The sequence below is a fragment of the Diachasma alloeum genome, unplaced genomic scaffold, assembly GCF_001412515.2.
Source record: "Diachasma alloeum isolate Michigan unplaced genomic scaffold, Dall2.0 Dall_scaffold_00181, whole genome shotgun sequence".
NCBI classification, from domain to species: domain Eukaryota; kingdom Metazoa; phylum Arthropoda; class Insecta; order Hymenoptera; family Braconidae; genus Diachasma; species Diachasma alloeum.
The window spans coordinates 1,907,312-1,918,750 of NW_021680347.1; the positions used below are offsets into that span (position 1 = coordinate 1,907,312).

At 36.2% G+C, this 11,439-nt stretch overlaps 1 protein-coding gene across 4 annotated transcripts; it reads right to left on the minus strand.

Annotated features, from left to right (window-relative positions):
• Window positions 1-5,039: 5,039 nt before the first annotated feature.
• On the minus strand, window positions 5,040-10,547 carry LOC107045923 (protein SET). 4 transcript variants are annotated; one of them, XM_015268358.1, is made up of 4 exons: window positions 10,161-10,547; window positions 8,648-8,837; window positions 8,345-8,541; window positions 5,040-6,579 (listed from the first exon to the last, which is right to left on the minus strand). In XM_015268358.1, the coding sequence occupies exons 1-4, from the start codon at window positions 10,413-10,415 to the stop codon at window positions 6,307-6,309; spliced, it is 915 nt and encodes a 304-aa protein (XP_015123844.1). In that variant the 5' UTR covers window positions 10,416-10,547; the 3' UTR covers window positions 5,040-6,306. The 4 variants fall into 4 exon arrangements, with proteins under 4 accessions (XP_015123844.1, XP_015123834.1, XP_015123830.1 ...); XM_015268348.1 differs by having other exon boundaries at window positions 8,345-8,550; XM_015268344.1 differs by having other exon boundaries at window positions 8,633-8,837.
• Window positions 10,548-11,439: the final 892 nt, after the last annotated feature.

Consider the following 11,439-nt stretch of genomic DNA (forward strand, 5'->3'; position numbering starts at 1 on the left):
TAGAGTACAAGGGCACAAATTTCGTTTTCAACGAATGTGTAGTTTACAGGCCGAGCCGAAGGCGACACACATTCGTTGAAAACGAAATTTATTACCGAGTGCTCTATAATATTTTATGTCAAGTCGTGCAGAAGTCGAGTTATGAGCAAGCTGCGCGAAGCGCAGCGTGCGATAAACTCGACTTATTGCACGGCGCAACATAAAATACATAATAATATAATAAGCAATAATTCACTTCACGTTCATTTCCGAATGTGCAAAAAAAATCTGATGAGCAGTTCAAAATCGGCCGCTTCGAGTATAATACTGACGTATCATCTTCTAAAAAGGAAAAAGCCTGTTAATTACAATTACCTATGGATAAACTTAACAATCCCCACTCCTCGATTTGGTCTCATTTTTCGATTTCCTCACATTTGGTATATATGCGCGTGCGCAGATGCTCGCGGCGCATCAGTTGAATTAAATTGCAATAGAACTGAGGAGTTTGTGCCCCTCCCAAGGAGGGGTGTGGAACAAAATCCCCAAAGGACAAAATCCCAAAAGATGATTCTACAAAGTTTCCATCTGGCGGTGAAACACAGTAGCTAAAATTATCTTATTTGTTAGATGGCGCAAGTGATACTGAATTTCTGAGTACGATAAAATTGCATTCATCACACGGTCCAAAATTATTTTCTGACGAATGCGGCTTTGTAGGCCGAGCCGAAGGCGAGGCCTATAATCACATTCGTCAGAAAATACTTTGTGGACCTTGTGATGAAAATAACTATTTGTAAGTGGGTGCACCCAGTAAATGTCCAATTTCGCATGAACGAGTCGAATGATCTATTATCCTCCGTTCTGTTTACGCTAGCCTTACGCTGCGACTTTTATCGTACTCAGAAATTCAGTATCACTTGCGCCATCTAACAAACAAGATAATTTTAGCTTCTGTGTTTCACCGCAAGATGGAACCTTTGTAGAATCATCTTTTTGAAGTTTGTCCTTTTGGGATTTTGTCCCACACAGCTCAGTGTTAACCCCACTTTGCTCAATCCCCACTCCACCCCACTCACACCCTTGCCGCCGCCTCGGGAAACCAAAAGCATAATTTCCTCAGTCTGACCATACCACTAACTACACTTGGAAGATACACAAAAACATGGGGAGAGGAATGCCCTTGGCTCATAAGGTGCTTCTTGCCAAAGGAGTAACTTCGGTCGTATACCCCCACTCTATCCAAATCTCCACTTAGGCTCGTGCTCCCACCACTCCGATCGAGGTTACTTCTTTGGCAGAATTCAGCAGTGTACCTCGCCAGAATCATACGTTTTCAGGGTCATACCTCGTAAGCATCAGACCATGTAAAGGATGAATTTTACAAGGGTCAATCCCATTATTTATTAATCTCTATTGAATCGTGTCATCATCTTTTGTCTTGACATTAACTTGTTTCATTCAGCATTCTTAAATGACAAAACTAATTCAATTGTCTTTGGTAGCTTTTTTGAACTCTTCAAAAGAAAATAGTTCTTTATGCCACTCATGCCTGAAACCGGCTGAATTAAACACGAGACGCGAAGCGTCGGGTGTGTAATCCAGCCGGTTTCAGGCTTCGTGACATAAAATTTTGTTCAGTACTTGTTGGGAAATTTCGTCCTTAACGTGTGTGGTTACATCACTCGCCTTCGGCTCATGCTGTAAACCCCACACACGTTAAAGACGATATTGCCCCACATGTGCTGAAATATACTATTTCATCACGCTGTGCGAAAAAGTAACTTTTTAGGCACGCTCCGCGTGCAAAAAACTCTTTTCCGCACTCGTAACGAAATATACTATTTCAGGTCCAATTCAATAAAGCTCAATAAATAATAAGATTGACATTCTCACAATGGAGATAACTTGTGACTTTGGTCTTTTGCAACGTTTGATTCTCGTGAAATTTACTCTTTGTGAGGTATGAGGCTCATATTTCTGAGTTTCTTAAAATGCCGTAAATCGTATCCCGTGATGTAATAATACTTTATGTCACCAGGCGATGGAAATATTTTCTGACTAATGTGGCTTTATAATCCGAGCCGAAGGCGAGAATGTTAATCACATGAGTCAGAAACCTGTTTTATCGCTGTGTGACATCCAATATTTTATGTCTCTGGACCCGGAAACCGCGATTTAACCCTCCTGAACTGGCTAGATCTCTTACGTCTCACTTGCACTGCAGTGGCACCCTATAGGTTGAGTAGTTGGCGGCGGCGCGCCGCTCTACACGCCAGTTCAGGAGGGTTAACCGAGGGATTCGATGTTAGAATCGCGGTTTTACGATCCCAGGGACAAAATAATATTTTATGCCCCAAGTACCGAGATCCGCATTCCAACCGAACAAAGTGAAGTTAAAATTCATGGTTTATCTGTCTTCGGGACATAACATACTATTTTTTATGATATTTATGTGTCCAATACTGCGTCTTCGTCAGTCGGAATAAAATAAAACATTCTAGTAACCGAAAGCTGCAAACTTTTCGAAGTAATGTAAAAAATGTAAAAAACCTGTCGAGGTAATTTACGTAAATTACACCGTTTTTTACCGACGTAATTTACGTAAATTAACCCAACCCAATTAGCCCAACCCTGCTAATTATCTCATTTTTGAACAAATATAGAAAAACCATTATCAAATACGTCATTGTCAATTGTCACTTATTTTACTAAATGAACAAAAAATCGAGAAAGACTACAAAGTTGTTTTCGGTTGCTGAGAAACGTGACTCGCTTACTGCTACAGTAAGCTTTGCAAGAAAAAAGCTATTAACTTTGTTCCGTGGAGTCTAATGAACATTAAAAAAATTACTTCAATTGGATGAAAACTGTGGTGCAAGGATGATTTTAAAGATAGAAACTGGGAAAAAATCGATTGGGTTCATAATTTTTCTCCCTTTCTAACATATCCCATCACATATCAAAAATTGGATCCCTAGACTGAGAGAAAAAGGACCAAGTTCATAAACAAGTCTTGTTTGAGCCAACAAAATCGTTAGTTGAAAATTACCAAAAAAATTATTGTTTAGTTCGAATTTGAAAGTCTCAAACATGAATGATTGCTCTGCTTTCAACAACAACGAAATATTTGACTCAAAAAGCGGATTATATTGTATAGAGGGAAGTTTTTCAAGAAATATTTTATCCCTAAGTTACAAGATTGCTGTCATATCATTATTATTATGTCATTTAAGAATTCATTTTTTGTCTATGATTATCGAATAGCAGAAACGACAACTACTATCGCTCGTTTCATATAAAATGAGCATTTGCCGGGAGCAAAATACGTATGGGAACATCTAATAATGAAGAAGCAGTCTTAGAAATTACATTTTTTGCCTGCACAGAGAATGATTTTCTTTTAAAAGACTAAATCTATTTTTGCAATAAAAATTTTCAATCTCAGTGCACGCATCTCAAGTTCGACAAAAAAAAATCCTTTTTTTGATAATTTTTAACAAACGATTTATTTGGCACAAGTAAGGCTTGTTTGAGAACTCTGCTTTTTTTCTCAGTGTAGCTTTATCTTCCTTAAGGAATTTTTCCAGACTTGTCCCGAAAATGAGACCCGACTTATTCAAAACGTACCATTTGGTCAAGAGATGTTGATGATTTAAGAAGTCCATGTTACCTCACCTCCCCCGATTCAATTTGCAATGAAGGGAATAGGAGGAGCCGTGTTTTTATATCAATGATACCATAACGATAATCCAAGTATGGATATTTATTCCTAGAACGAGTGACGCTAGGAGAAAATGTCAGATTTTTTTTTGTAAATCAGACAATTCTCCGCAAAAAAACAGTTGCTTGGAAATTATTTCTAAGTCTAGTTAAATTAAAGACAAAGTGTAAAATTCGATGCGTTCCACTCCTTTACAGAAAACTCGAGGCAAAACTGAATTTATCAGATTCTTCGTCTCTCGGGAATTCAATAAATTGGATAAAATTCACGTTATAGTACTCAAAGTATTTTATTCACAGAATTTGTGTATAAATATGAATCTACGAATTTTTACATGGAAAAAATGAACATATTTGAATGGTTCGTGAATTAAAAAAATAAATGGCAAATATTGGGATGAGAAGAAACACCATCTGCAGCAATCACAAGAGGGTGACATGAGGTTCATTCCTTACTTACTCCGAAACGGACGAATTTATTCTATTGATCTTTACCGTAAATATCGATTTCTCAGGGGAAATCGAAGGATGTAGTTTCATTTTGTGCAACATGATATCCCTGCAATGTTCATTTTCATGGAAATTTTAAAAAAAAGATCGAAATGAGTCCAAGGTCTACGATTATTCAATATAATTAAGTTTCCTCGGCTAATTGTTTTGCATTTTTATTCCATTTGATTCACTCGAAGATTCAGCTCCTCAAATTACACATATTATGCACCCTTCAGTAGTAATTTCATTAAGGTGGGGGGTGGTCATACCACTTTTTTCAAGTAACAGAATTATTTGGTGGATAAATTCGGCAATTTCTTTCAATTTCTTCTTTGCTAGAAAAAAGTGTAGGTATAAACTTTTCATCTTTCAATAAAATTTTTTTATTGAACAAAAAAAATTGAGTGATTTCAAATTCTATACCAATTGATTTTCCGCAAGCTCATGTGGAATACAAAAGAAAATCATTGAAAAATATTGAAATTTGAGGGACTAGTGGGATTTGTATGAGTCGAAAAAACTGAAAATGACGATTTTCCATAGGAAAACGAATAAAAACTTTGGATGCATATTTTCATAATACAATTCAATTATAACGTGAATGAGGAATTCAAAGTCTGCCCCCCCCCCCTCTTCTCATCTTACATCGGTCTATTCCATTTTCCAAAGAGGCTTTAAAGCTTATGAAAACGACCAATTGTGAATATAACTTTCCAAATTTATCGCAATTGGATTATTGGCTGAGCTTTCTGTGATGAAAATATCCATTCAATTTTTGTTCAATTTATGATTGAAAATTAGTATTTTTCAATTTTCCTACAAATTTCAACGAATTTAGAATTAGAACGTATAGAATTTGAAATTATTCAATTCCTTGCGTGAAATAAGAAATGAATATTATTGAAAAATGAAAATTTAATGATGTTACTTGCGTACACTTTTTTACATAAAGAAGAAATTGAAAAAAATTTGCCAAATTTTCCCATCAAATACTTGTGGTACTTGATGAAGCCATGATTCGTGGACTAACTACACCAATTATTAGATCTTCGTAATCTATTACAAAATTGAATTGAGTCACTAAAAAAAAGAAATTTACCTTTACTCACAAAAATATAACTTAGAAATTACTTCAATGTTCCCTCCTGAATCGATAATTTGTAAACGATAATTTCATAAATATACAATAAAGAAAAAGTACTCGAGAATGGCGAAACTTGGACGGAAATTACCATTAGAGTAGAAAATTTCAATTCAATTCTTTTCTAGGGTGAACCGATCATTTTTGAAAAATCAAATTCTTACGCGCTTCATAACTATGTTATACAGGATTTATGAATTTGGATCTTTCAAAATAATCATTCCCCCGAAGAAAAAGAAGGGATTGAGGTTTTCTACACTGATCGTAACTGCCGTCCAAGTTGCACAGCCACCAAATGGTGTGTGTGTGTGTGTGCGTGTGTGTATGTGTATGTGGATACGACATGAAACCAAGTCCGTGTATATATCTGAAAGGGCATTCCTTAAAAATAGTAAACTGGAAGAGAGAAACGAGGTGTTGAGAACGTTTTCTTCTAAAAAAAATCAAATGACAGTTCATTGAAATAAAAATCCGAGGTACCACGTATATACAATATCGACAACACTCCGTCAAAGTTGTTTCTTCACGAATAAAATTTTTGTTTACGAAATCAAAACGAGAGACAGGATGCGAAAAAAAATTATCACTAAGATTGTAATTGATCAGATCGCGTTCACAAGCGCCTCGTTCGTGTTGTTTCTATTATTACGTACTTTTATTTTGCTTCTTCGAGTAAAATAAATGTTTCTCTGGGGGTTCAGAGTATTGACTAAGAATCCCTGCCCAGTGCCTTAGCGCTTAATTTTACTCTATCCTATTTATCAATATAATTATCATGTAACAAGTTCCAGGCAAAGACTCTCGGGTCTCAGTGAGACCCCCATGAAGACTCAATGTATTTTTTTTTTTGCAAAAATCTTGTGCTGATTTCCATTGTTCTCTGTTCGGTGTTTAATCGTTCTGTTGGTATTGAGAATTAGGTGAATCATGCTGGTTTATCCGTGACAAATATCTGTCGATGTTTAGGCCCCTTATTCTGGCTCCTCGCCATCGGCCTCTTGATCCCCCTCGTCATCAACCAGCAAATCATCTTCATCATTGGGGCCCTCATCCTCGTCCTCCAAGTCTGCATCATCCTCCACGACCACTATACTGTCGTCTGCCTCCTCACCCTCACCAACATCGTCTCCCTCTTCTCCACCAACGTCCTCCTCGTCTTCTTCCTCCTCCTCACTGTCTCCGTCCACCTCCTCTCCATCACCCTCGATACCGTTTTCGACGTCCATATCAGGTGCCAGGTAGTACTGAAAATTAATCAGAAAGTTTCCACCTAAACAATTTGAGGGAAGAGTGCAGATATTTCAGCATAAAAACAGATATTTGTGATAGAGCATTTTCTATGGTTCAAAGACGATTTTTTGATATATTCTCGTGAAACAACTAATTTTTTTTAAGGAGCTTATCTTGAGGAATAGATTTAAATTTGAGTTCAAATGATTCGTATTGTTACTTCCTCAATTATCTCCTGAAAAAGGCGTATTTCAACTTTGATAAACATTCAGTTTTAATGTACTTTTTTCAGATTCCATTTTTCTTTTTCTGAATTCATGAGAGTTTCAACTAATTTTACAGAACGTTTCATCATAGCTACAATTCATTACTTTTATATCATTACTAATCTTATATATAAAAGGAGAAGGCATTTTCGGGGGAATTCACCTATCAACGCATAGTCCAAGCTACTGACGCTAAAAATATGAAATTTTGCATGTGGGTTCATTTCGTGACGTAAGCCCCCATTAAGGGCGGATTTAGGGAAATTCAATCCTTTAGGAGTGAAAAGGGTGCATATTTTTTATACGAATTCGTATATGGACTCTACGTTGGACATTAACAAACACGTGTTCTTTATTTTTTTTAATGAAAAGGCTCTTCAAAGGAGGGGGGAGGGATGTGCACCGTAGAAAGTTATCGTAATTTTTAGAACTTTCTCGACAATTTTAGAATTTTCCAAAAAATGATGGAATGTTGATCAGTGATAAAAACTGATTTGCATAATTGAATTTCGGAAATTTCTAAAACTTTCGGGACTAGCTTTCCTCAAATAGTTATTAGATAAATTATTTTCTTTCATTCTTACAAATTTCCCTTCGAAGCTAATCTTCAATATCTTCTGAAACCTCTTTTTTGCTAAAAAAAAAAAGTCAAAGCATATTCATCAGTTTTCTGAAAAAATCTAGAAACTCCCCGAAGGTTCCACAAAATTCAAACAAACTATCGGCCATTCTAGAAAATTCGAAAAAATTCGGGACTTTCCGAAAAATTTAAGAAAATTCTGGGGTCTTCTAGAAAAATGAAAAAAAATTGAAGGTCTTGCATACTGCGACATGCAAAGTAGAAACTTTCGGAAAATTCTAGAATCTTTTAGAGTTTAGAGGGTAATTGGAGAGAAGTCTCAAATTTTCTCGAAAATTCAGAAACTTTGTCAGAAAGTTTGGAAAAATTCGTCACAGATTATCATTTACAAATATGGAAATAAAATGCAGAAGAAGGGAATTGCTCGAACAACGTCGGACCAGCTAGTTAGTACGAAAATTTTGTGATTAGATCCGTGACGAATCACCATATAAATATCTTCCGATCGATAATAATCATTGCAAACGTAACAACAAAAGATAATAATGCAAAAAATCAGGCAAAATTGGCAACAATCAACATAATCAAACTTATGAAAAAAATTGATACACAATCCCACTATTGCATCACACAAGAATCAACTACTGATTGCCACTTCATGGAAAATCGATCACGCACAATAACAAAATAAAATAGGTGAATTGACACTGAATGAAAAAAAAAACGATATAGAACCAATAATAAGGAATATTATGATAGATTGTTCATATGAAGATGAATGTTCTGATAACTTATTGATGTGATCCGTTTTTGTGACGAAATGACCAGTAACATCACAAATCCGTTATAAGGAGAGGTGATACCCTCCCTTCTGATATAAATACACAATAATTACAAATGATTTCATTTATTTTTTACGAGTATGTCACCAACCTGCAGAGGATTTGGCCACATATCATCCTTAATCAATTCAGCAATATCATCAGAGCTTGGATCCCCATGATCCGTGAACCAATCGAAAAACGACCTGTGGCCAAGTGGCCTCTTGCGTCCCTTGAGCTGAGCCTTTCCCTTCGCCCTCTTCGTTAAATCAGCCCCATCCTTCCAGCGTATTGGTGTACTTTGGGAAGCTGGATCCCCTGCAATGATGCAGGAGTTCTTCATGAAGAACATTTACCCAAGAAAAACGCCATTAATTCAAAAATAATCCATCATCAATACCTAATCCCCACTCACCAGATGATCCCAAGTGGAATTCTTTAGTGAGCACCTCGTTCTCGAAATACGGATTCTCATCGAAATAGAAATTGATTCTGTACCCAGACTTGATGTCTTCAAATTCCTCGACCTCAAGTTTGTTCAGATATCGAAGTGCATCCTCCTCGTCCTCTTCGAGTATTTCAGCTATTTTCTTATTATTAACAAACTGTACAATCTGGTTAAGAAAAGTCTGTGAAAGCTCTGAAAATTTTGTAATTTTTGGGGAAATTCCAAAAATAGGTCTAAAAATAGAGAACAATATGAAAAAATGTATTGAACCTAATGGGAAAAAAAATCTGGGGTATCCAGGAAAACAATGCATGTCGTCTATTTTATTTTTGAATGACCAATTCGGGTTAGTGGATTGAAATTTTTATCAATACAAAGATAACTCTCTCAATTGAAAGCACTTAAAAAATACTTGCAATTTCGAGTAAACATCTTCAACACCGACACAGCATTTATCTGCAAAATTACCTGTTAGACAATATGGAGTCCCTCCATTTTTTAAACATTTGATGAGTTGCATCAACACCTTGTAACCCCCATATTCTAATGATACGATATATAAAATTGAATTCTACTAATTTGTGGTAAACTATCACAATTGGACATTGTGCAATCCGGATTCCACATTGGTTAATTTAAAGTTGTAAATTCAACTATATGTAATTGAAGGAAAAACAAAATCCATAAAACTAGAGCACAGATTGGTGGATTTGGTTTTCCTTGAATGCCACGTGCTGAAATTATACCTGTGGAATTTCACACGACAAATTTCATATTTACAAGTAATTTGAATTCAGCAGCGAAGTGGTAAAGCGGTTTAAGTCGACTTATCTTCCCGGTGAGTTTTTGAGGAATATTTTGGAATCTAATGGAGATAGTGAAATTTTCGTAATCACATTTGTTGTAGCTCTCAGTCGGGTCTACAAAAAAAGGTTATAACAAAAATTTCGCTATCTCCCTTAGATTCCGAGATATTCATTGAAAACTGGTCAATAGTCAAAATTGACTTATACCGTTTTACCACTTCGCTACTGAATTATACGATGTAGGATTCACACTGCACAATATACAATTACGTTGGTACACTTAAAACTAGTAGAATTCAATATGTATATCGTGTAATAAAAATGGTGGGAGTAGCATTTTAGTAGACAAGGCCTCAAATGCAAAATATCAAATGCATCAAAAAATGAAGGGACTCAATGTGTGCAACAGGTCATTTTGCCTAGAAAATACAGTGCCGGGTTTAAAATTGACCCTGCCATCAACAACTAAAAAATATACGAAAAATTTAAAAAACAACAAATCGGCGCGACAATGATTGCGTAGAGTATTGCAAAAATCTGTGTATAGTGATACAAGATGGCGGTATTACACCGGTAGACGCCGGTACGGTCGCCAAGTGTCAAATATGAGCCAAAAAATCCACAAAGATGCAACGCCACTCGCTCAAAAACCTCAACAATTAACAAAAGGATACAGCTGTTAGCCAAAAATTGGGTATCCTCTTGATGATGTCGTTCCGCTTCTGGAAATACGGCTTTCGTAGCTTGTTGTATTTTTTCTCCACCTCGAGTATCTCATCGCTAGCCTTCTCATTCAGCCCATCGATTTGATTCTGACAACCATCAATTTCCTCGAGTGTCTTCTGTATTTCAATATCATAATCACGTGTATCATTACCATCTCCCGCACCGTCTTCCAACTTCTTCAGTTTCTTCGTCGGCGAAGACATTTTAATTTCTATTTTATTTGAAATTTTTCACAATACCCTAGTAACAACTGTGGATTACAGTCACCCAGCACTCGCAGTACACACACACGCGCTCAGGTGCCTCGCACTACACTCTCGTCAATGCGGGGCTCTCTCGTGGAATCGCACGAATTTCTGTGGCGCGCAATCCGCTGTTTTCGGCATTAGCTAATTGAGTTGATAAAGAGGGGCAAGTGGATGGGAGATCGAGATAGACCTGTAAAATGACCATCATTTTTAAGATCGTGTTATATGACGGTCAGGTGACGCAATTATCTAATTGCAAATGATGGTCACAAATGATACGTCAGCAAATTATTGTCAAAGAATCTATATATAGATGCATGATGACGGTCACAACTAATTTTTAATTTGTGACGGCCATAAATAAAGAAACATAGTTTTACCTATCTAGATGAAAAATTATCGAAATATTTCCATTTTAAAATACGCATTAGGCTAATATGAAATGAATTTAAATAAAGGCTGACAAAGAAAAAATGAAGCTGCTTCTGTATAGATTAAAAATGACTCATTTTGCTTCCGAAGAGAAGCATTGTAATTGTTAAGGGTATTATGGCGGGTTCCATAGCTGGAAAAAAAAAGCAGAGAATTCAATGAAAATTGCTGAACAGATTATTCGATCCATTTGAAAGCCGTGTGCAAAATGTCAAGACCCCTACTTAAACAATAATAATGGAAATAATTTTTGAAGTTGCTACTTATACACGCGGTTCAATGGGGCATCGGTAATTTTAGTGCTTTTCCTACGTTATTGATCTATTGATAACGTAGGAAATTCACAAAAATTTCCGATGCCCCATTCAACTGCGTGTGTAAGTAGCAACTTCAAAAATTATTCTCATTATTATTGTTTAAGTAGGGGTTTTGACATTTTGCACACAGCTTTCAAATGGATCGAATAATCTGTTCAGCAATTTTCATTGAATTCTGTGCTTTTTTTTTCCAGCTTGGACCTCACCATAATACCCTTATAGCCGGGGGG